The sequence below is a fragment of the Acanthopagrus latus genome, chromosome 13 (assembly GCF_904848185.1).
Source record: "Acanthopagrus latus isolate v.2019 chromosome 13, fAcaLat1.1, whole genome shotgun sequence".
NCBI lineage: Eukaryota > Metazoa > Chordata > Actinopteri > Spariformes > Sparidae > Acanthopagrus > Acanthopagrus latus.
In genome coordinates this window covers 2197818-2218817 of record NC_051051.1, presented here as the reverse complement: position 1 = coordinate 2218817, position 21000 = coordinate 2197818, and the positions used below count along the sequence as shown (strand labels likewise).

At 41.7% G+C, this 21000-nt stretch overlaps 1 protein-coding gene across 5 annotated transcripts; it reads right to left on the bottom strand.

The window, feature by feature from the left end:
- Positions 1-1219: 1219 nt before the first annotated feature.
- On the bottom strand, positions 1220-10576 carry adad2 (adenosine deaminase domain containing 2). Of its 5 annotated transcripts, XM_037118582.1 has the most exons (12): positions 10426-10443; positions 10289-10327; positions 9361-9511; positions 7980-8124; positions 7678-7720; positions 6925-7053; positions 6182-6332; positions 4740-4910; positions 4193-4407; positions 3409-3643; positions 1617-1749; positions 1220-1516 (listed from the first exon to the last, which is right to left on the bottom strand). In XM_037118582.1, exons 3-12 carry the CDS (start codon positions 9495-9497, stop codon positions 1406-1408), a joined length of 1470 nt encoding a protein of 489 aa, XP_036974477.1. In that variant the 5' UTR covers positions 9498-9511; positions 10289-10327; positions 10426-10443; the 3' UTR covers positions 1220-1405. The 5 variants fall into 5 exon arrangements, with proteins under 5 accessions (XP_036974477.1, XP_036974476.1, XP_036974478.1 ...); XM_037118581.1 differs by lacking the exon at positions 10289-10327 and having other exon boundaries at positions 10426-10576; XM_037118583.1 differs by lacking the exons at positions 10289-10327; positions 10426-10443 and adding an exon at positions 9996-10230.
- Positions 10577-21000: the final 10424 nt, after the last annotated feature.

Below are 21000 nucleotides of genomic sequence, written 5' to 3'. Positions count from 1 at the left end.
GGAGGCGGATTGGTAGACTTGTGTTAATAAATTCTTCTACCTATAAAAGTTTGACAGAAAGTGTTCGTGTGGATTATTTTTGATCGTCTGTATCATCTGAACACCTGCACATTTAATGTAAACCACCACAGAACTTCTGCTACGGCCTCCATAAAATATCACGACACTTGTGCATCTTTATTTACAGACTAGCAGAGAAGTACTGTGTTAAATATATGGTGACAGTCACAGGTGATGGTTTGCACAAGCTCCTGTTGCCAATTAGTTTTATATTTGATTAATCATTTGTAATTTTTCATATTTGCTGGTTCAAACTTCTTAAATTTAAGAATTTGCTGATTTTTTCTTTGACATATGACAGTAAACGAGGAGTCTTCAGGTTTTGGACTGTTTGTTAGACAAAAGAAGCTACTTGAATTTTTTTTCATCCCAGAGTAACTGACAATTTTGCTTTTTTGGATTTCAGGTTTTGAGTTTATTGGCAAATCACAAACAGTGTGGTGGTGCACAATTATACCTTCTGTATCGAGTGTGCAGATGCTGTGTTTTTTAAGTCTGCAAAAGCAATTTAGCTTCGTGTTACATCGACATTCATCAGCTATTATTTCATATTATCAATAAAGAGTTGATAAATTATATCTCGATATATGTCATGCATCTAACTTGAAAACATCACCACAGGCTCTGAGAAAATCTTCTTTTTGTTGTTAGTTGCAGTCCTATTTATTATTGCCACAAAATACTGAGTAAATGTAGTATTATATACTTTATCATTCACTCTTTTAATACAGGAACATTGAGAGGAAAGTGCTCATGTAGTGTGTCAGAGTTTAGTCTGATGTTCTGTACTTACCTCTAATTTTGAATCACTGAATCAAACTTTTAACTTCGCACCTCATCAGCTGTTTATTTGAGCTCTTGAATCTGAACACACTGGACTTGCTGTGGAGAGAACGATCAGAATAAATACGTGTTCAATCACAGAATGTTTAAAATGACACAAAACACAAAACGAGGAACAGAATCATTACCTGTTCATGACGCCTCTGTTTTTTTTTTTGGTTTAGCACAAAATACTTTGCTGTTAATCACAACAAACTTTTGGCTCTGAACAACAGAACAACTGCTAATTGCTCAGTTCTACTTTACAGGGTAAAAACAATGTGAGCCTTTTACCAATGTTTTTCCACCCACAACTCATTCAACTTGACTACTTCACTGGTGCTCGGCAGCAGGGTCTCCTTTATTTTTCTCAGACACCTACACAAACTGAAAACAACAACATTATGCATAAAACAAAACCCAGATTACTTTTTATGGGTAATTAGTGAAGTATACAGAACAACAGAAACAACATCTCCAGAGGAACTCGGATGATCTGCACAGCTTGTTACTATGAACACATTCAGACGCTAAAACAGTCCACCAGCTTTTTTGAACTCCAGACGCCGGCGTGGTTGCTCAGAAACTGTTCTTTGACATGATCTTTGACTGTCTGGTAGGCGAAGGCCTCCACCTATAAAACAAAACCATTTATGACATCATTTAACATATTTGGGACAGTTTTACATAACAGTTTTTTGCATTTTCACATCATCATTCAATAGGTGACACACCTTGACACTGTGGTAGGTGGGCAGCTCCAGCAGGTAGCTGTGCTCACCGAGCTGTGCAACTCTGAGGAAGTAACTGTAGAGAGCTCTCTTACAAAGTCTGCTAGAGAAACCAGGTCCACTCACAGATGGAGAGCTGGGAAATAAAAAAGTACACCACAACAAATATTCCTATGATTGCATTCCTGTACACTTATCGAATATTCATATTAGAGCATTTCAAATACACCAAATAGTAAAAGATTTTTATAAAACAGTACCTTGTCTTTGTTAGACAAGCTACCTCAAGATTTCTCACAAAAACACATTACTTGACCTAATGAGTTTCCAGCCTCATAACAAATATTTGCAATGCACATTTTTTGAAAGTATCACTCTTACTAGAGATTCAGACATTATCCAAAAGCTGTTAGGATTATCTGTGTGACAAGTTACCAGCTAAATGAAATAATGGCCTTTTGTTTTTCGTATACTGAAGATGTAGATTTGTTTTTAAGTGTGTAAGACACACACTCCCCCAGCAATCTATCACAAAGAAGCTGGCCAGTTAATTAGCAGAAGTGAGAGGTGAATGATGTCACTCAGAGGATCTAACCTGCAGATCTGTGCATGTTTCAGTGTATCACTTCTGCATTTTCACCTTCAACACTATTTTGGAGGATGCAGACTGCTTCAGGGGCTCAGCTGTGCTAAACATAAAAATATATTTGGCAAGCCAATTTCTTCTGAGCTCTTCCAGCATAATGCTGTGTGGAGTGTGGTCTGAGTGAGAGTGGGCTGGGTTTCCTGCAGGCAGCACTTAGCACTGCTGCTGAGCAAAGTCCTGGGGGAACCCCCGGAGTGGTCGCCTGGAAAAAGGACCAGTGTTGAGAAGCCCAATGTTTTCAATAAAGACAACATTTGGGGAGAGTTATGAAGTATGACAGCACTGATGGAGGCTGACATTAGCAGATGCCTGTGCAGGGTGACTTATATAAAATCATTTTAAGGTCTGTTCCGGCCCCTGATATTGATCATCCACTCCAGTTTTGTTTTTTATCAGTGATGCATTGCACAAATAATGAATTCATCCTGGCAGGATTCAAGAAATTTGGGCGCGAGCCAATGTTTTTAGGAAACAATTACTTGCTTCAGAGCTGAAAAAGATTCTCGGAGTAATTGGCATGCAACTTCTACATCACTAAATTAAAATGGCCTTGTGTGATCTTTTGTTTTCACACTAGAATTTCTTTTTCAGTTGGTGTTCTTGCCATCCTTTCAATTCCTCTCCACCTCCCCCTGCACACTCAACGTCCTGCATTCTTGCCCTTAAATGCATTCTGGTGTTTTTCAGAAGCCTATTCTTCTTTGTCTATTTTTAGTTTATTGTTTGGAACACTCTGCAGAGCTCACCCTGACATGTTAAAACCATGGTGTTGCCTAAAACTAATAGTTCAGGGCTGCAGGACAGAGGCAGCTACATTGCGGGCGCCAAGCAGGATCTCAAATCTATTTTTGGCTGTAATCTCTGCTCAAGGACAACACAGCCTCCAGTCTGTGTCACACTCTAGCTACTGGACATCAGCAGTACAAAACCAAGGGAAGGCAGGAGCCGCAGGCCTCGCTGAGACTTGTCAAACAAGCAAACTGCATCAGACTCACCCATCAGTTACACTCCTCACCTGGAACTGGCTTCAGGAGGGTAAATGATTTAAGCTTTAGTCAGTACAAGACTCTGCAGGAGTGCAGGACATCATACTGGACCCATGAGTCACTGTACATCTTCACTTGTCTTTGAATATCAAAACAATCTTACCCATCAACAATGAAGCCGTTGCTACTGTCCAGAACTTCAACATCCTTGTCTCCGAGGCACCAGTTGATGCCGAGATCGTTGTGCTGTCGTGAGGCCACACTGGGCCCCACGTAGTCGCCACAGACTAAGAAGATGTTGTGTTTTTTATAGGATGGCGGCAGAAAGTCCTCCAGTTGATCACTCAGTCGCTTGTTGGTGATATCAGACATTTCGGCATTCAAGAGCTTCTGGGTCCCTAAATTAACACAACAATCAGTATTGGCTCCAAGTACCTTCAGAAACACACAACTAGTACATAATTATCACTTCAGCTCAACAGCTTAACTTGACAAGTTTTAAAAACATCTCGCTTTCTGTTCATGTACTGGAAGTTACACCACCTAGATCTAAAATACCAGGATTTATTGTGTTAATAAAACACCACCATAACACATTTACTGACCTTCATGCTAATGGATATATGAGAAAATTGATCTCATGTCTTTACGGTAAATATACAATTGCTCAGCATAAAGACTGTAAACGGGAAGAAACAGCGAGTCCGTCTCTGACCGAAGGCTGAAAAAAATCTGCCTACCAGGACAGTTAAGCTCAGTAACTCCAATGAGAAAGTGTAAAAATGAGGCATGGAGTTATCTGCCGGACTGTTTCCTGGCTGAGAGCAGGAAGCTGCTGGCTGTAGCTTCATATCGCGTGTACAGATATGAGAGTCAATCTTCTCACACAACCCTTGGCAAGAAATCAAATAAGAGCACCTTCTAAAAACTGCTTTGAGGCTCTTTACCTAGCACCATGCTGGTGATGTAGAGTGGCTGGATGAAGTGGCTCAGTAAGGCTCCCTGGACCCCAGTGACGGTCCAGCGGCACAGCTTGTCACTTCCAGACATGCAGCAGACTCTGGAACCCAGGAGGCTCGGGTCGAGGTAGGCTGCAGGGACCAGCAGGCCCTTGGTGTGATACTGCAGCTTCATGGTGGTATAGATGTTGTTAGCAGGGCCTCTAAACAGGACATCATGGTTTCTTTCACTCAAAGCTAGTTTTACTCAAAATAACAAGCACACTTGTAAAGAAAGGTGAACCATATATATTAAAATGTAAATTAGGAATGAACTCAAAGAGATTCAGTATTCAGTTCTTTTCATTTTACATAAATGTATTGAAAGGTTAATAATAAAGTGTAAACCTTTGCGGGATGCCACTATTCTCAGAAGTCAAATCTTTTAAAAGAAATCCTTCAAATCTATCACCCCACGGCGCTTCACCTACACACTGCAAAATGCTGCTTTAAACAGAGCACACAGGACAAAGATGGGAATAACAGACGGCTGTACTTGAAGTGGAAGTTCTTAGCTGCTCCTTCAGGACACTGATTGGTGTAGAGATGCAGACTGATGTTGGGTTTGAGCTGAAGCTGGTGGCTGTCTGCACTGCTCTCAAAAATACAGTTCTCCTTGGCCTTTGGATCGGCATCAAAGAACAGCAGAAGCTGTTTGTACAGAAACCTGAACACAAGCCAGAGAATACCATTCTCACTTTGAGCCACAGCGGCGCTTTCAATGCACCAGAAACACCATCAATGATAGGAGAGAACGAGTGAGATGATTCAGACTGCAAGCTCGAACATTTGATGAGAAGGAATGTCAACACTTCATCATTATTATTCATAAAAAAATTGTGCTTTTATATACATTAGTTTGTGTAAAACACAAGCAAAAAGTTTAGCGTTGCCTACTTTCGAAGCTTGATTTGATTTAATGAATGGTCTTTAATGCTTTTAGGTTTTAGAAAATCCTTTTTACATTTTATTTTGTAAGAACAGGTTGAAAAAAAAAAAAAAAAATACCAACAAAACGCTCCACAGTGGGTTTAAACAGACTGACAACTGAAAGGGCTGGAAGAGACAAAGATACCACTGAGCAACACTTACATAAGAACAAAATATGTCCCCAGTGTTTGGTGAAAGAAACTGGAAGGTTAGCATGAAAGTTTGTGCAGATATAAGTAGGAACAGGCTCCTGTTTCAGTGTCTAGTGTACAATAATGGATAAAACAAGCTGGAATTAACAGCTGTGTTGCTTCAGCAAAGCTAATTTCAAAAATTGGGCTATTTGACGGGAGATGAGCGGAAAAATCATGTCCCCTTTTTTGATAACATGACCAAAATGCATCACCCTGCCATTCCTATGCATCTCTACTGAGATCAAAAACAAGTTTCAAACATTCACAGAAGGAACTCACAGACCATGTGCACTTGTTGTAAATCAGCTCACGTGATGCTACTAAGATAATCAATTCTGGAATGTATTAAAACTTTCTCACTTAAAACCTGAGAGAGATGAACACAGGAGAAAAGAGATGAAGGACAACAGCTGTTTAAACCTGTTCAATACTGCAGACTGCAGACGAGGAAAACACATTCCAGAAGTATTTACAGCCTGAAAGCACTGCTGTGGTTCTGTAATGACTGAGGGTCACCTATATTTTTCTGGAGTGGAAAATAAATTCTAAATTGAAGGTTATTTGAAGGAAAAATGGTATTATATATTCTGCTCTTGTGGAATCAAATGTAAGTGAAACATGTGGTGTTATACTGTTCTTATCTGCAGTTGGTGAAGAAACCATCATTGAAACAAAGAAGAAAAAACATCAGTATAGTGTTAAATAAATATAAGACGTCATAAAGCAAAAAAACTCGACATAATCTCTGACTCAAATCTAATTTTGCATGAGGTGGTTCTTCACTCTTATTGGAAATCATATTAGCAGACTGTACCTAAGAAGAGCTCGTCTGGCGATGACGATAGCGTGACAGTCATGGACCATAATCCCGTTGTAACAAAGCCACGACTTGCTGCTTGAGCGTCCGGCTCCCAACGCCACCACCTTGTACTGCTCACATGGGCGACCCTCCGTGTCCAGCACCTCTGATGGAGGAGATGGAAAGTTTTCCTTTAACAATTCATTGTTTACTTTGTACATTTCGATAACAGCACCTGCTACAGATAGGGAGACAGAGACATGACTGAGATGGAGGATGACGAGTGAAGGGAATGTAACTATAAAGTCAGATACAGAAACAGTAAATTTCAGGTTAGCTTAACAATACATTTTAAAAGCCTTGGTAGAATGTAAAAGTCCTAGAAGAAATCAAAAGTTTAATGACTTTGATATCAAACTGTCTCGTGTGACTAAAAGACTTGCAGGTCTTTATCAGATAGGCTTCTCTGAATAAAAAAAAGAAAGATAAGAGCTCCACAGCACAGAAACGTCAAACCTGTGGAGGGAACTGGCTGGCAAAACACCTTTTTTCTTCCTTATTTACAATACGTTAAGACATTTCTGCTAAAGTAGTTCTAATACTAGAAGAAGGTTAGTTTTTGCTACATTGTATGTCACATATACTCTTTATCAACTCATATGAAATCCCTTGAAATCCAGATCACATTTCAAGTGGTGTATACATGATAAATAATAATGACTAAATAAACTGGTCATATGCAGAGGCTAGGTGCTTACCTCTTATCAGTACAAATGCTGCCATGTGGCTCTTACAGCCATAGAAATCAGGACACATCTTCAGGAGGCTGTCGAACTTCTCGCTACTTATGACGGCCATGTGACTCTTGTGCCAGTCAGTTCTCCAAACTAGAAGAAAGATAAAAGCAAAATCCAGAGACAGCTATAAGATCAGAAGAGAGTCGCCATGTCAGTGCTGTTAAGAAACCCTTTCAAGTTACAAGTGCAAAGTAGTGTTTGCCTTGAATATTTTTATAAGCTGCTATTGAACTCTTAACTGTTAGTCGACTGCCTAAAGCTCGGTGACACTTCTTAAGGTTTTTGTGTTGTAAAATGACAGTAAAGCAACAGCAGTCAGTGCTTTGTAGTGCTGCGATATACTGACGCAACAAGAATATTAAATAATTAACCAAATGTATGTTTTGCTTGACAGCTTTCCATTACTTTGTATATGTTTGAAAGACCCTTCAGTCCGAAGCGTAAATGCTTCTAACCTCCACAGGAACAAAAGTTTGTTGGATTTGTTTTCAAAATTGGAAATGTGTGCTAGCACGGGGTGTCTAGATCTGAAGAGATAATTTACAGACTGAGTTGGAAGATGTGTGTTGATTCTATGTTTGACTACAACTACTGCACCTTCAGTGTTTGTGCTTTTGTCCTGATTCATTATTGTTTGTTTCTTTTTTTGGAAAAAGCCTGCTGTCTGGTCAAGGAGGAGGTCTTATTCTGAATGTATGTCAACAGGAGACATACCGGGGAGAGAGAGGACAGCTGTGTCATCATCTGATCCTTCATCCTGACATAAAGAAAAAAACCTCTGGTTGAAAAAGGGACTGCTGTTTCCGACTCATTACAACCTTTAACCTACGTTCTTAGTGTTCATTTAGTAAACAATACTTTTTAGGTGACAAACAAGATGCTACCGATGGTTTTGAACACCATTTCTAATCAGATAAGTAGGTGAAAGCCTAAGAAATAAACACATTTAACAAATGGTCTTTGCTACAGTAAACAGTGGGAAACCAAGACATTACATTACATTTCCATTTATTTACCACGTCTTCCAATATGACGTCGTCAGAATCAAGTTTGTCGTTGAGATTTTGGATGGGAGTCCTCTTCAGTCTGGGTCTGTCACCTCCTTCAGGAAGTAAAGCCTCTTGCATTTGGTCATGGTGTCCAGAAGCGGGTAGATTATTTCTATGACAGTGATACAAACAGTGACCAGCTTTAATATTGTAAACTGAGCTGATGATCCCTCAAAACATCTGGATGGATGTAGATAACCTGTAACAGCAACAGTACAATATTTAAGTATTGTATCTGACTCTGAACACATTTGGTTAGATTTTCTTCTCAGTGGAAAAACCTTCAAGAGAAGAATTGTTGAGCAGGGAAGGGGTCTGAAAATGAAGGGTGACATTCATGAGCAAGGCATCATTACAAGGCTCACCAGTGCCTAATAAACCATTTCTCTACCTGCATGCTTAAGTAGAAGCATAAAGGAATAAGCCTGTGGACTCACAAATGAGATCCCACTGCTTCATTTAAGTTTCAGGTATTCAGCTGAAAACTTCTCAGAGACTTTGGGGGAATATTTTGGTCTTTAATTAAAAGTAGAATTTTGATTGCCATTTTTTTGGACAGAGAAAAAAAATGGAAAGAAGAGGAGGATTAAGGCAACAAAGGTTCAGAGTAGATCAAAACCAAGTACATCCAAATGAGCCCGTGGGTCGTCCAGCGTCCTGTTATTATGGGTGCAGTCTTTAATGAGCTTCAGTAACTTTCAGTGTGTGTGTGTGTGTGCGTGTCCAATTCTACATGGACACACTTGCCTGCAGACTCCTCACCTGCCCGATGTGAAGCCTTAGTAACACAAGCAGCCACAACAGAACAGAAGAAGCCAAAGTGCCTTTACTCAGAAACAGTTTTAAAAAGAGGCTGTTAACCTGAGCTATAAGGTGCAGCCCCAAGATATAAGAGAAAAAAACATGTAGTGAAACAGGGAAATGATTAAGTGGATACAGGTGGTTAAAAAACATCCAGACAAATATACATTTAAACTGGTTGTACTAGTGGTGGCTGCGCTCCATCATGTATGTTAGACCTGCTTAGAAATCTATTAGCCAGACAGACCTCTTGGATCATCTGGGTCAAGTTTCTTTTCTATACTTATAGGTTTTATTGCCCTAGATACAAGGGCAGCATCCCCAAGGACCTGACATATGTGTTCAGTTATTAAAAAATATCCTAAATTATTCATTTTTTCTGTTGACTTCAAATAATATGAAACACAACCTTTGCAGCTGAAAAATATATGTATGAATCTTCCCATGTGCTTATTATTAAAAAGCAATGTTCTGTAAAAATAAAGCCCACCTCGGCTTGTCGAGTGTTACTGTTACTAAAATACAACAGCGCCACTTCTTTCATTACCTCAGTTCAGTCCTGCCGCTGTAATCAGAAACATCATCAGTCAGGTGACGAGGATGGTGAAGGTGCAAGTCGGATGGAGACTGCAAACTAGCAGCACCTCCTCTTGGACTGTATTTGAACGCATCCTTATCCTCCATGCTTCTCAAGCTACCTGTGGAAAAATTAAATTTAACAAAGTTAGTCAGGCAGCTGTAGTTTCTAACTGTGGACATACAATCAACAAAAAAACTTTATTTTAGTGACTTTCAACTGATAAATTTCCATAAAGCAGTGTAATGGAGACAATGCCACAATCATAAGGATAAACAATGAAGATCATCTGCATGCCTAACTTTGTTTAAGCATATGAACTACATGACACTGGCAATGGCAGAAAATACATCAAATACATCTCACATGAACTCTTATAAACCCTTTGTTTATATTCAAGCTGCAGTGATAACTAGATAACTGTCAGCTATTATTTTCATAATCAATTTGTCAGTTTAAGTTATTTTTTCAAGAGAAGAAAAGATTAAATGTTCTGTTTCCTTTAGTGCTTTTTAAAATTGTGGGACCAAATGATTTACTAGCTAACAGAGAGAACAACCAAACTACGTATGGCTGATAAAATAACCTGTTAACTTACTACTCACCTAGAATTAAAATCTCTTAAGGGTCGTTAATCAACAGCTGCCAGCCAAGATGAACGTCAAGTGTCAGTGAGTTAGCAGTTAGCTTGCGGCGAAGCTAACGTTAGCAGCTAGCATACGTAGCATTCACAAATGGCTAACTTAAATGCTTTGTCACCGCCGAAAACATGCAACATTTTACGACACCTTTCTGAAACATAACATTTATCCACTCTTCACCCACTGCTGTGTTTCGTTTTCACCGCTCAAATCTTTGAAATAATGTCTGCTAATGTGAAAAGCTTTAGCTAGCTCACCGTTAACGTCTTCTTCTCTGCAACAAGAACACTTCCGGTCTGGACAAACACATCCCGCCGGCGTGTTACGAGTTTAAACGTTTATAAAATGACGCATTAATGAAGTGCAGCCACATGTTGGTGAAAGTTTACTGTACCTTAAGTCTTTAAGCGTTACTGCTGAGGACTGAAGCTGGATGAAGGTTTGGTCCGCCTGTCTGGATCCAGAGCCGTGTGGAGGATGTGTCGAGTCCAAACTGGCAACCTGAGAGGAAGGCGACGGACTGAAAATCATCTGTTTGTCTAATAATCAACTAAGAACTGTGCCGAGCAGGCGCCACCTACTGGACGAACACAAACATAACGTGATAAAATACTAGAAACGTTTTCTTATTTATGACTGATCAGGATATTACCTCACTGATCTCCTCATGCAATTCCCAGGGATCGTGATTGACTCAGAACCAGAACCAGCATCAGAACTCCTTTATTGGTCCAATAATAAACAATAATAATAGTACAAAATAAACCATAAAATAAACCCTCTACATATACATTATCCCTTACATATGCACACATGACCCGCCAATTTCTGTGACGTCATCACCCCATGAACTCACGTGATTTCATTCACATTTGACTTCCAAAGGTGTTCAAATTAACTGAATTCACCTGATTACAATATTAAAGTAATGTAACTTGATTGAATAAGAACAAATAAAGACCAGAGAAACTGAATATAAATGGTACTCTTTCAGTCCTTTTAACAATTTAACTATTTTAGTCTCTTTGGGGAGTTGCTCTACCAGCTGAGCTGGTTTAATCTACGTAGAACTGGCAAAATAAGTCCCGCCCACAGACTCTCTGACCAATGCAGGTGGTGCGCGCTAAAAGGGGGCGGTCTCACACGTTTCCCGCCTGAAGTTAGTGCATTTCCCTCCAAAACTTCAGATGTGTATATCAGTGGTTCACGGATCGTCACTCTGGTCGGAGCAGCTCTTCTCTGAGGACACGAACACGGTCAGTAAACTGTTCTGTAAGAATCTGCTTTATGTGTCCAGTTACCTGCTCAGTACAGGTGTATTCACGTCTGAGTGGGAGGTGTACATGCCCACTTTCTGTTTTGGGCAGCTGAAGAACACAAACTGGAGCTGGGATGGTTGAGAATAAGCTGCGGATGTAAACAAAACATTTTGGAAATATTGTTCCGTATGATTATGGCCTGACCAGAACTGGACTTTGGAGGCCAATACCAATATACAGCCAGGGCTAGCTGGTTAGCATGCTAACTTCACTAGATATGTCCGCAACACAATAGATAAATGTTAAAATGTCAAAACTGCTATTTCTTCACATTCTGTTGCTAATTTCAGTTCTTGTTTTTCATGTTTCCAACTAAAATTCTTACATATTGCACCGTTACTCTCAGCAACAATAAAGTAGGGGACTTTATTAATTCATTTAATTCCAAAAGGGCAAAAACTCCTACTTCAAAGTCAAACCACTCGTTTTGCAAGCACCTGTTAAAACATGCTAATTCAACATTTTCGGTAAAGGTTAAAAAAAGTGTAATCTTTGTGTGCAACATGTTTGTGTGCGGCTTGAACGCAATCACGACATTTTAATCTATCATAACAGTGAAGTCGCTGCATCCCTGCTGACAACTGGATGTGCAAATAAACTGAGACAAACATCTGAATGCAACTGTGGCATGAATTCAAAATACCCCAATGTGGAATTGGAAATGACCGGGGAGACGTCCACTCATGTCTGCGACACAGTTGAGTAAATATCATAGTTTGAATCCTCTATTTACACATCGATGTCTGTGTGGGTGTCATCATGTTGGTGGAATCTAGATGGAATGTGGGGAATAAGATGAAATGAAAGCGCGGCTCTGTCATGTTTTATGTATAGACGCAGTAAATAAGCAAATAGGTACAGAATGGTTTGGAGATTTCTATGAATTTTAAATCACACACACACACTCATTCATAGCAGTATAAACACAGAGGGCATGCGCTGTAAAGCTCCCGGGATGGAATGAGTTTGCAGTTGTTGAAATTAAATCCCCTCTCGCACGCAGACACACACTTTCTCGAGGCCGACAGTGAGTGTGTGTGTTCCCCTGATCATTGTAAAACTCCAGTCTGAACTCTATTTCCTGTCACCTCCAGAGAAAGCCTTCATATCTGTGTCTCCTGAGCCAAATGAGGTTTTCTTTTGAGTGTGTGTGTGTGTGTGTGTGTGTGTTGGCATATGTCTGAGTGTTTGTGTGTTTCACATGAGACCGTGAAATGTTAAGTCACTCCCGTCTCAAGAGAGCCGCTGAGACGCAACGGAAACCGTCCCGCGTGTCATCTTCATTTTAAATACCACCTATTCCCTCCCTGCCTCCCCTCTCTTTGTCTCTGTCTATTCCCCTCTCTCGCCTTATCTTTGCCTTTCTTTCTTTCTTTCTTTCTTTCTTTCTTTCTTTCCTCTCCCGCCCACACATCCACTCACAGGCTGAGAGATTTCCCTGTTTATTTTTTAATGGGAAGAGAAATGGAACGGTGGCGGCTCACAGAAATCACAGAACACCAGCGAGCTCCATTCAATATTTGTATTTTCTGCTCAGGGACGCTGTTTCCCGAATACATAGTCACAGCTTTTGTGTTGGAATATGGACAGGCCGAAACTGTGAAATATTATGCCCGCTGACAATTTCTCTTAACATATGCTGTTGTGTTACAGTGTGATTGTGTTGGGTGTGAAACAAACAGCACCAGGCTCGCTTAACCAGGGTTGTTGTTGATGCTCGACTGTCACAGAAAACGCTGTGATGGATTAATTCATGTCAATTAAAGCTGGAGAAGAAAACCTGAATTTAAACCAGCGAGATGTTTCCCTCTGATGTGCTACATGTGTAGCTACTGCTGTGTGTGTGTGTGTGTGTGTGTGTGTGTGTGTGTGTGTGTGGTTGAACCTTGATGTTCCACAACAGAATACATGATGCATCAGCTGATGCCGTGTTAATAAGGGTCAGATGAAATATAGCCAGTTATTAAATACAAAATACGTGGCATTTGTCTTTAATTAGTAAGGTGTTATTCAACTTGGTCAAACATTTTACATTTCATCAACAGAACCGGTGTATCCGAGTCCAGTCTGTCAGCCTCCTGGGTCTCACACACACTTCTTTGGTTCTACCCACAGATCAGAGGTCAGTTCTTTGTGATGGCCACTCTATCACAGTACTTCTTCTTGTTTTCCTTTAGACGTTTGCTCCATTTCAAAAACCCATTTGCACCCGAAGCTTTAACTTCCTGGATGATGTCTTGATTAATCCACTAGTTACAGTTTTGGACTTTTGGACTCTTTGTCCACATGTGCAGATGAAAATCATTGTCTGTTTTCTTTGTGCTGGTTTTCAAGCAGCGGGAGCTTTAAGTGAAATTATTATGCACTGAGGTGCCCTTGAGCAAGGCCCTTAACCTGAACCACTTCAACAGAGCTGCAGTGGCCGGCAGATCACACTGTGAATGTGATCGCGGCGCTTGAAACTCCCCTGAGTCAGTGAAGGTAAAAGAAAAGATCCACTCATCTCTAATAAATATCAAGGCTGGTGAGAACATACAGCAGCAGTCAGAGAGAAAATACGCAGGATTTTCCTCTAGTTTAATCCAGATTTATATGTTTAATCATTTATGGCACAAGTAACTGCAGAGAGAGGCTGTGAATCTCTGAAAAATCAAGCTTGAATGCATGCTGGATGTTTTAAAAGCATTTTGGAGTTATATTTTCTACCACGTCTGTAAAACAACGTGAGCTCACCTCATTCTGCTGCAGTGTTGCAGGGTGACATCAGACTCGGTGATCGTGCTCTCCACAAAGAGAAAACTTTGGTTGTACTTGTTCAGCATCACTCTCTCATTCACACCTAACTGTAGCAGACGTGCAGTGCTAAATAAAATATGAAATTCAAAAAAATATAAAACTGATTTTCCAACTGGGTCACTGCCTCCATGCACAAGTGAACAGGGATAATTGGACATTCGCATTTTTATTTCCTAAATGAATTTGACAGGCCTTTCCCCAGGCTCACCACTAGAGGGTAAAAGTCCTTTGCTCACTCACTCTTTCAGTTTATTTCTGACGCTCACACATGACCCACAAATCAGCTGCATCAGACGAACAGAGGGAACAGAGAGGAGAAGAGGGGGGGATTTACATCCAGCACTGCTTTCATAGAAACTGTGAGCCAGGGACGATCATTTTCTCCTCCAGTTCAATCTAAAATCCTCCGATTCATCTACATCTTCATGGTGTTTGAAGTATTTGTGACTGGATTAGTTGTGCAGGCAAATGTGACTAATCAGATGCTATACTGAGCCAGAATATGAGACGAGTGACAAGTTATTTAAAAATATGAATTAAACAGGACATTGGATGAAAATCAGAGGCAACACAACGGCTGAAAGGCAACAATGATGATAAGATTGACATTAGATAGATAACAAGACGATGGACCTGATGACTGACCTTTCATTTGGTTTTGAACAGAATTTCTCACCAATGTCTGGATGGATTCTCATGAAAGGTGACGACACACATTCACCTCAGGATCGACTGCCAAACTTTTCATCATCAGGTCAAAAATCACCCCGTTCAGCTGTACTGCAGCTCAAGTGTTCATCAGTTAATGTTAGCATGCTAGCTCCAAACTAAGACGATAAGGGTAAATATTTTACCTGCTGAGCGTCAGCATGTTAGCGTTGGCTGTGACTATATTAGCATGCTGATGTCAGCATTTGGCTCGAAGCGCGCTGTGCCCACGCACGGCCTCACGCAGCTTCTAGTGTGTCAATTAGTCCTGTAAAGACCAGTGGAGGAAGAAGTGTAGAGATCTTTTATTTAAGTAAAAGTAGAACTGTATCAGTGTGTAGGATGCACATGTTGCATGTGCACATGTGGTCTGTGATTAGCTAGTTAAGTCAAACTGTGATGGAAAGATAGAAAACAAAAAATCCACGAGTGAAACAAAGTTAGCCAGCTGCAGCAGCTGCACTGAGGAAGCTAAGCTAAGAAAACGCAAATAACAGCAGCTTGAATTAAAGAAACACTGTTACAGCCTCTGTTACAGTAACAGAGCGTCTTGGGTTCAGCACAGCACGACAAAAAACAGCAACAAGCAGCAACAGAGTTCCTTCATGTTCTCTCTTAAAGTCCAACATCTCTGCCTCAGCTGTGAGGGGACACGATCCTTCTCTGTGCCTCTTTCAAGTAAAGAGATTAAAACCACGTCACTGTGACAGGTTATCACTAGCCTGAAGCCATTCTCTGACATTTCAGCAGAGAAGTACACATCAGATAGCAGCATGTGTGATACGGACCTATATCACATGAAAGGACTGAGTGTGAGGTGTGTTATAGTGTGTGTGTGTGTGTGCTCGGACAGGTGTGCACGCTCCACACAACACCTGCGCTTGTCTTTTAGTCTTGGGCGATGCGGTGGATTGTCGAGAGACGCAGATCAAGCGCTCCCACCGGTGCATGAAGAAAGAGACTGGTGTTGATTCTGTTTTTGATGTGCTGCCATCCAAATGTGCCGGGCAGAATCTCAAAAAGGAGGCGGCGGCTGATATTAGGATGCACGCGGCGGTCCTAATATCAGCCGCACTGACACACACTCGACCGGCCTCTCAGTCTCATCAGGGGAGGAAGGAGGCAGACGGCAAAAAATTGATAACGCACTCATATTCGTCGTCTCTACACTCATTCTTTTGTGTCTCAGTAGACAGAAACCAAAGAGGTGCGAGTGTACGAGGAGCTGCTCCTTCTCTCTTTATCCCCCCGTACAGTCGCCTCCTGACTCGCTGCTCCTTCATGCATCTTTAAAAGCTGAGAGGGAGGCTCCACTTTCTCACGCCATGTATGACGAGGAGCGTGACGACACGAGACACATGAAGGGGGAACAGTGCGTACCGACATGCCTGACACACACATCTACACACTCTCCTCTACAATATGTTTATGTTCACTTCTTCACCCTTTGTCTCTCTTTTTTTTGTGTGTCGTGAGGTATTTCCCAAATCCCACCTCCTCCTCTTCCTCTGCATTTCGTGCCAGTCTCTGTGAATCTCATCAGGATAATTATTTGCACACAGGCATCCAGGGTACGGGCATCTGCCTCTCCTTCTGTTGACCTCCCCCTGCCTCCCCCACATTTTTTCCCCTTTCATATCCTCCTCTCCTCCTCCGGAACACACCTTTCACTTCTTTTGCCATCCTCAACATGCTCCTCCTCTCTCCTCTTTCCTCTCCTCCTCCTCTTCCTCTCCTCTCTGTATGCTCACGCCGTTTGTTTGTTAACTAGAGCATCTCTCCCGTTTATTAGCCACTTCACAGTCTTTGCAAATTGTAAACATATTCTGCATAAATTCAAAGGGGAAAAGAAAACGCTGCGAGGAGGAAACAAAACAGAGATGAAAGCTGACGAGGAGAAAAGAGAAGATCTGCTGAAAATATTACAGGAAAGACAAAAGGTGGAGGATATACATATTATATGGCGTCTTCTTCTTCTTCCACGACTCCTGATCGTAACTTTGCTTTAGGCTTCAGTTACTGCAGACATGAGAGAGGAAGAAGTGATACACAGCAGCCTGTTGTAAACTATACGATCTGTGCATTAGCTGAACATCCGGCTGCAGCTCTTTGCTGGATCATTTTACATGTAACAACTACCAGGTGAAAGATCTGATCTCCAACATGTCATTTTCTGTGTGATGCAGGGAACAGATATTTGATTTTATGGTCTTTGTAAATAAAAAGGTTTTGAAAGGGCTTAAAAAACGGCAGAGACTGACATGAGGGATTGTCGATCAGGATAAAGTAAACACAAGGAACAGTGGATCTGTGAGAAATGGTGACCACCACCCTTCAACTCTATATGTGCCTTTTAATGCCTTAATGGATTCAATATTGCATCAGAGGTGAGCAGACAGCATCCACAGAGCATATGGTCCACAGATGCTGACCTTGATTTATCACATTTCAGATGATAGATGCGTCTGCGTTGGTAGGACCAACACATTACTGACCTGCCGGGAATCCAGGAATCATATTAAAGGGTGAGGAGAAAACCACGCCGTGCACTCTTGGCCTGAGATAAAAACCGGCCCACTCTGTTGCATCTCGACCTGATTCAGGTGAAGTATTAAAGGTGACTCCTCAGCCGTCCCTCAGAAACACACAACCAAGTGACACCTCAGACAACAGACACTCGGTTAAGCGTCTGTATCACAGTGCGAGCGTATTCTTGCTGTTTGAAGATCTGTTGACAGTGCACAAAGCCAGAGAAGTAAGAGTCAACATGGCCATCACGCCAGCAGGCTGGCACCATTACAGCCGAGATTTGCTGACGATTTAAAAGCCGTGTTTTGGAAGAGAGTGTGTGTGCTGAGAGTGCAGCAGCATGCTAGCAGCACGGCTTTATGTAGCTCTATACTGAAACACCACAGCAGCCACAGTGTGAGATGGGCTGGTTCTGGTCGTAGTGGTGGTCATCAGTCATTAACAATCAGCTCTCTTTACCCAGAATCACCTTCCTTACCTTTGAGTTACTTCATGTGAAAAGCTGGGAGTTCACCTGATGCTTTCTGTTTATAAGCCCTGAGTGGCAACACACCATCATACATCACCTCCTTACCAAACTGGTTCCATACTCATTATTTTACCTGTTCAAGTGACTGGCTAATGCATCGTATGCTAACTTTAAAAACACACCTTAAAACTGAACACAACTGTACCATTCTGACAAACAGACTTCAATCTTTGATTAGTGTTCAGTTGTTTGTAGATTCTTTGAGATTTAAATAAAGGGTTACAGAATGAAGCTGGTGAGTTAAACTAGTATAGTTAACATTAACTGCTAAATGTCTGGATAGCGTGTAGCATGGAGTCCTGCATTGGTCTTAATTTGCAAACCCGCCCGTTTTCCAACAGTAGCACAAATTACATTCTGCACCCGAGCCGACCCGCTATAAATGTATACTGACGCCCGACCCGCACCCGAAAGGAAAATTAGACAGATGCAATTTTTAAAAATGAAAGTAAGCTAGCGTGGGGAGTTTTGGGAGCACGCGTGAATACGCTCATATGAAATATAAATGCTCATCATTTTGAAATGCAGCCTTATTTTTGTAGATGGCCAACACGGTGCGTTATTTTCTGGAGCCCGTGCAGGACTCTGGTGTAGCATTTAGCTCAAAGCTCAGCTGTGCCTCCTGGAACTGCGAGCTTCGCTGAGCTTTATCCCCTCATATGCATCTTTAACGCCACACAGCGTTATTCCAGGCCTGTCCTGAAGCATCACTGTCTTCACCTTCTGTCCTCGCTATATGTCCTTGTTACACCCAGTGCATCTGCTGGCACATTTCTCCGGCACATGCGGCGCTATTAATAGCAAAATGGCATCTGCAATGAATGTGCTGCTCTGTTATGTTGCTTTGAAACAACTGCAACTTCCTACATGGAGGGCTGGGATGTGCATTTACCTCATGATACTCACTGTGTTGGCGGCAGATGGTCTTCACAAAGCTCACGGATCAGCGCTGGTGCTGAGGCAACAGAGAGTTTGATGGTAGATTAAAGTCATTTATTGAGAACAAATGCAGAGTGTTCATGTGTTCCAGCTTCTCAGTTGTCATGATTAGCAGTTTTTCTCTGAGCAGAGAAGAAAACTAATCATCACATTCACTAATGATGAAAACAATCACTGGTTGCAGCCCTAGATGTTGAGTATATTTTCTTTTTTTTTAAATGCATGATGTGCTGCACATACTGCAGGATGCACTGCAGCACATCATGCATGACAGGACAGCACTTTCTGTAACATCCACTAAAGAGGTTTTCTGTCATCGCTCGGACTCATCGTCATCTGAAACAAAGGCATTACAGTCGAAGGCAAACAGAGAGAGAGGAGAGAAATATGAGGCTTAGTTAATAGAAGGCACCGCTAATCAAACATCTAATTATATGCCCATAAAATGAATTGAATGGAAGATAACATTACAGAATGGGGGGGAAATCTTTCACGCATATGCAGAACAGATTCACATTACACTCTGGGTGAAATGTGGGGGGATGGGAGCTCCTCCTCGTAGCCACAGCGGGGGATCTGCAGTATACATATTCAGATACAGTATGGCGTACAGTGTGCGCTTATAGAGGCTTTTCAAGGGCAAGCGCTGCAGTGAAGTCTCTAGTCACACTCACACATATTTTTAACATCATGACCTGCATTGGGGAAATGTTTAATGTAGATAAGATCCGTATAGAGCGGACGCCGGTCGCTGGAGGAGGCTCTGGATTCGAATGGAGCATAAAAATAAGGGTGGTTTGTGGAAGCGAGGCATGGAGGGGCAGGGGCATCTATAAGACATCGCCCTCGCTCAGACGTATCAATTAAACATCAATGGCCGGCAGCGGGGCGTCGTTCAGACGCACGGGACCAAACCCAGCAAAGACTTCACGTCCAAAAATAGGCCTGCGAAGATTAAACATAAATGAATTCCTGATTGTTTGATGAGTTTTTGTGTTTTCATGCGTGTGTGCGTGTGTGTGTGTGTGTGTGTGAGAGAGAGTGTCACGCCGGTTACCATGGCAGCAACATCCGCTCTGAATCTCTCCTCCTTCCTCTTCCTCCTTCTGTCTTTCTCTCTCGCCCTCTTTTTTATCCTCCTCCTCCTCCTCCTCCTCCTCCTCCTCCTCTCCGCTGCCTCCATCACACACCACAGTAAGCAGGCCACCAGCCCTCATTTACATGACACAGTTGGTCCTTGGCCAGGCTTTTCTCATCTCTGCCAGGGAGATACAGTATATGGAAATTAAGGAGATGTTACACTCCACATCGCTACAATGCTCGCACACAGTTTCTCCGAACTTAGACAAAGAATTTATGATATTTCTTCTGTATGTTTTGTCAGCAGCGACACCAGAATAACACCAAATATACCGTTTTTCTTAAAAAAGAAACCTCGCCGCCTTTGCTGTAATTCACTGGAGTGTGGCTCTGTTTCCCTGAAGTGGGACCTTTGTTTTGCATATTTTCCACAGTGATCGTTATTGCTCTTCTTCTTCTTCATCTTCTTCTTCTACAGCTTCTTCTTCTTCTTCTTCTTCTTCTTCTTCTTCTTCTTCTTCTTCTTCTTCTTCTTCTTCTTCTTCTTCTTCTTCACATTTACATTGAACAATGAAACGAAAAGCTTCAGAATAAGGACAAAAAGAACAGACGGGCGAGTAGAGCAGTGTAATGTAGAGGAGGGATTTCCATTCCCAGTAGAAATCAATAGACTGAGATCCAACATCTCAGGAGTGTGTGTATGAGTGTGTACTATGTGTGTGTGTGTGTGTGTGTGTGTGTGTGTGTCTTTGTTAAGCGTGTGTGCGTATTTTAATCTATCTAAATCTACATCTTTATTCATATGTGTGTGTACCCTTTATGTCTACCTGTGTGTGTGTGTGTGTGTGTGTGTGTGTGTGTGTGTGTGTGAGTAATCAATACTGACTGTAAATGATGGCTATAATGGGACCGAGCCTGTGGTGGGACGTTTGCAGAAGTGATGTGGATGGAGTCTGCGTGAGTGTGTGTGGAGTGGATATAGTGCTGGTATTTGATCTGTGTGTGTGTGTGTGTGTGTGTGTGTGTGTGTGTGTGTGTGTGTGTGTGTGTGTGTGTGTGTGTGTGTCCT

Excerpts from the sequence above, each read along its gene's own strand:
- adad2 (XM_037118581.1), bottom strand. The coding sequence starts at position 9,497 with ATGGAGGATAAGGATGCGTTCAAATACAGTCCAAGAGGAGGTGCTGCT. Across the intron at positions 7,721-7,979 it reads ACGTCATATTGGAAGACGTG|GATGAAGGATCAGATGATGA; the intron begins GTAAATAAATGG and ends TCTTTATGTCAG. Across the intron at positions 3,644-4,192 it reads CATCACCAGCATGGTGCTAG|GGACCCAGAAGCTCTTGAAT; the intron begins GTAAAGAGCCTC and ends GTGTTAATTTAG.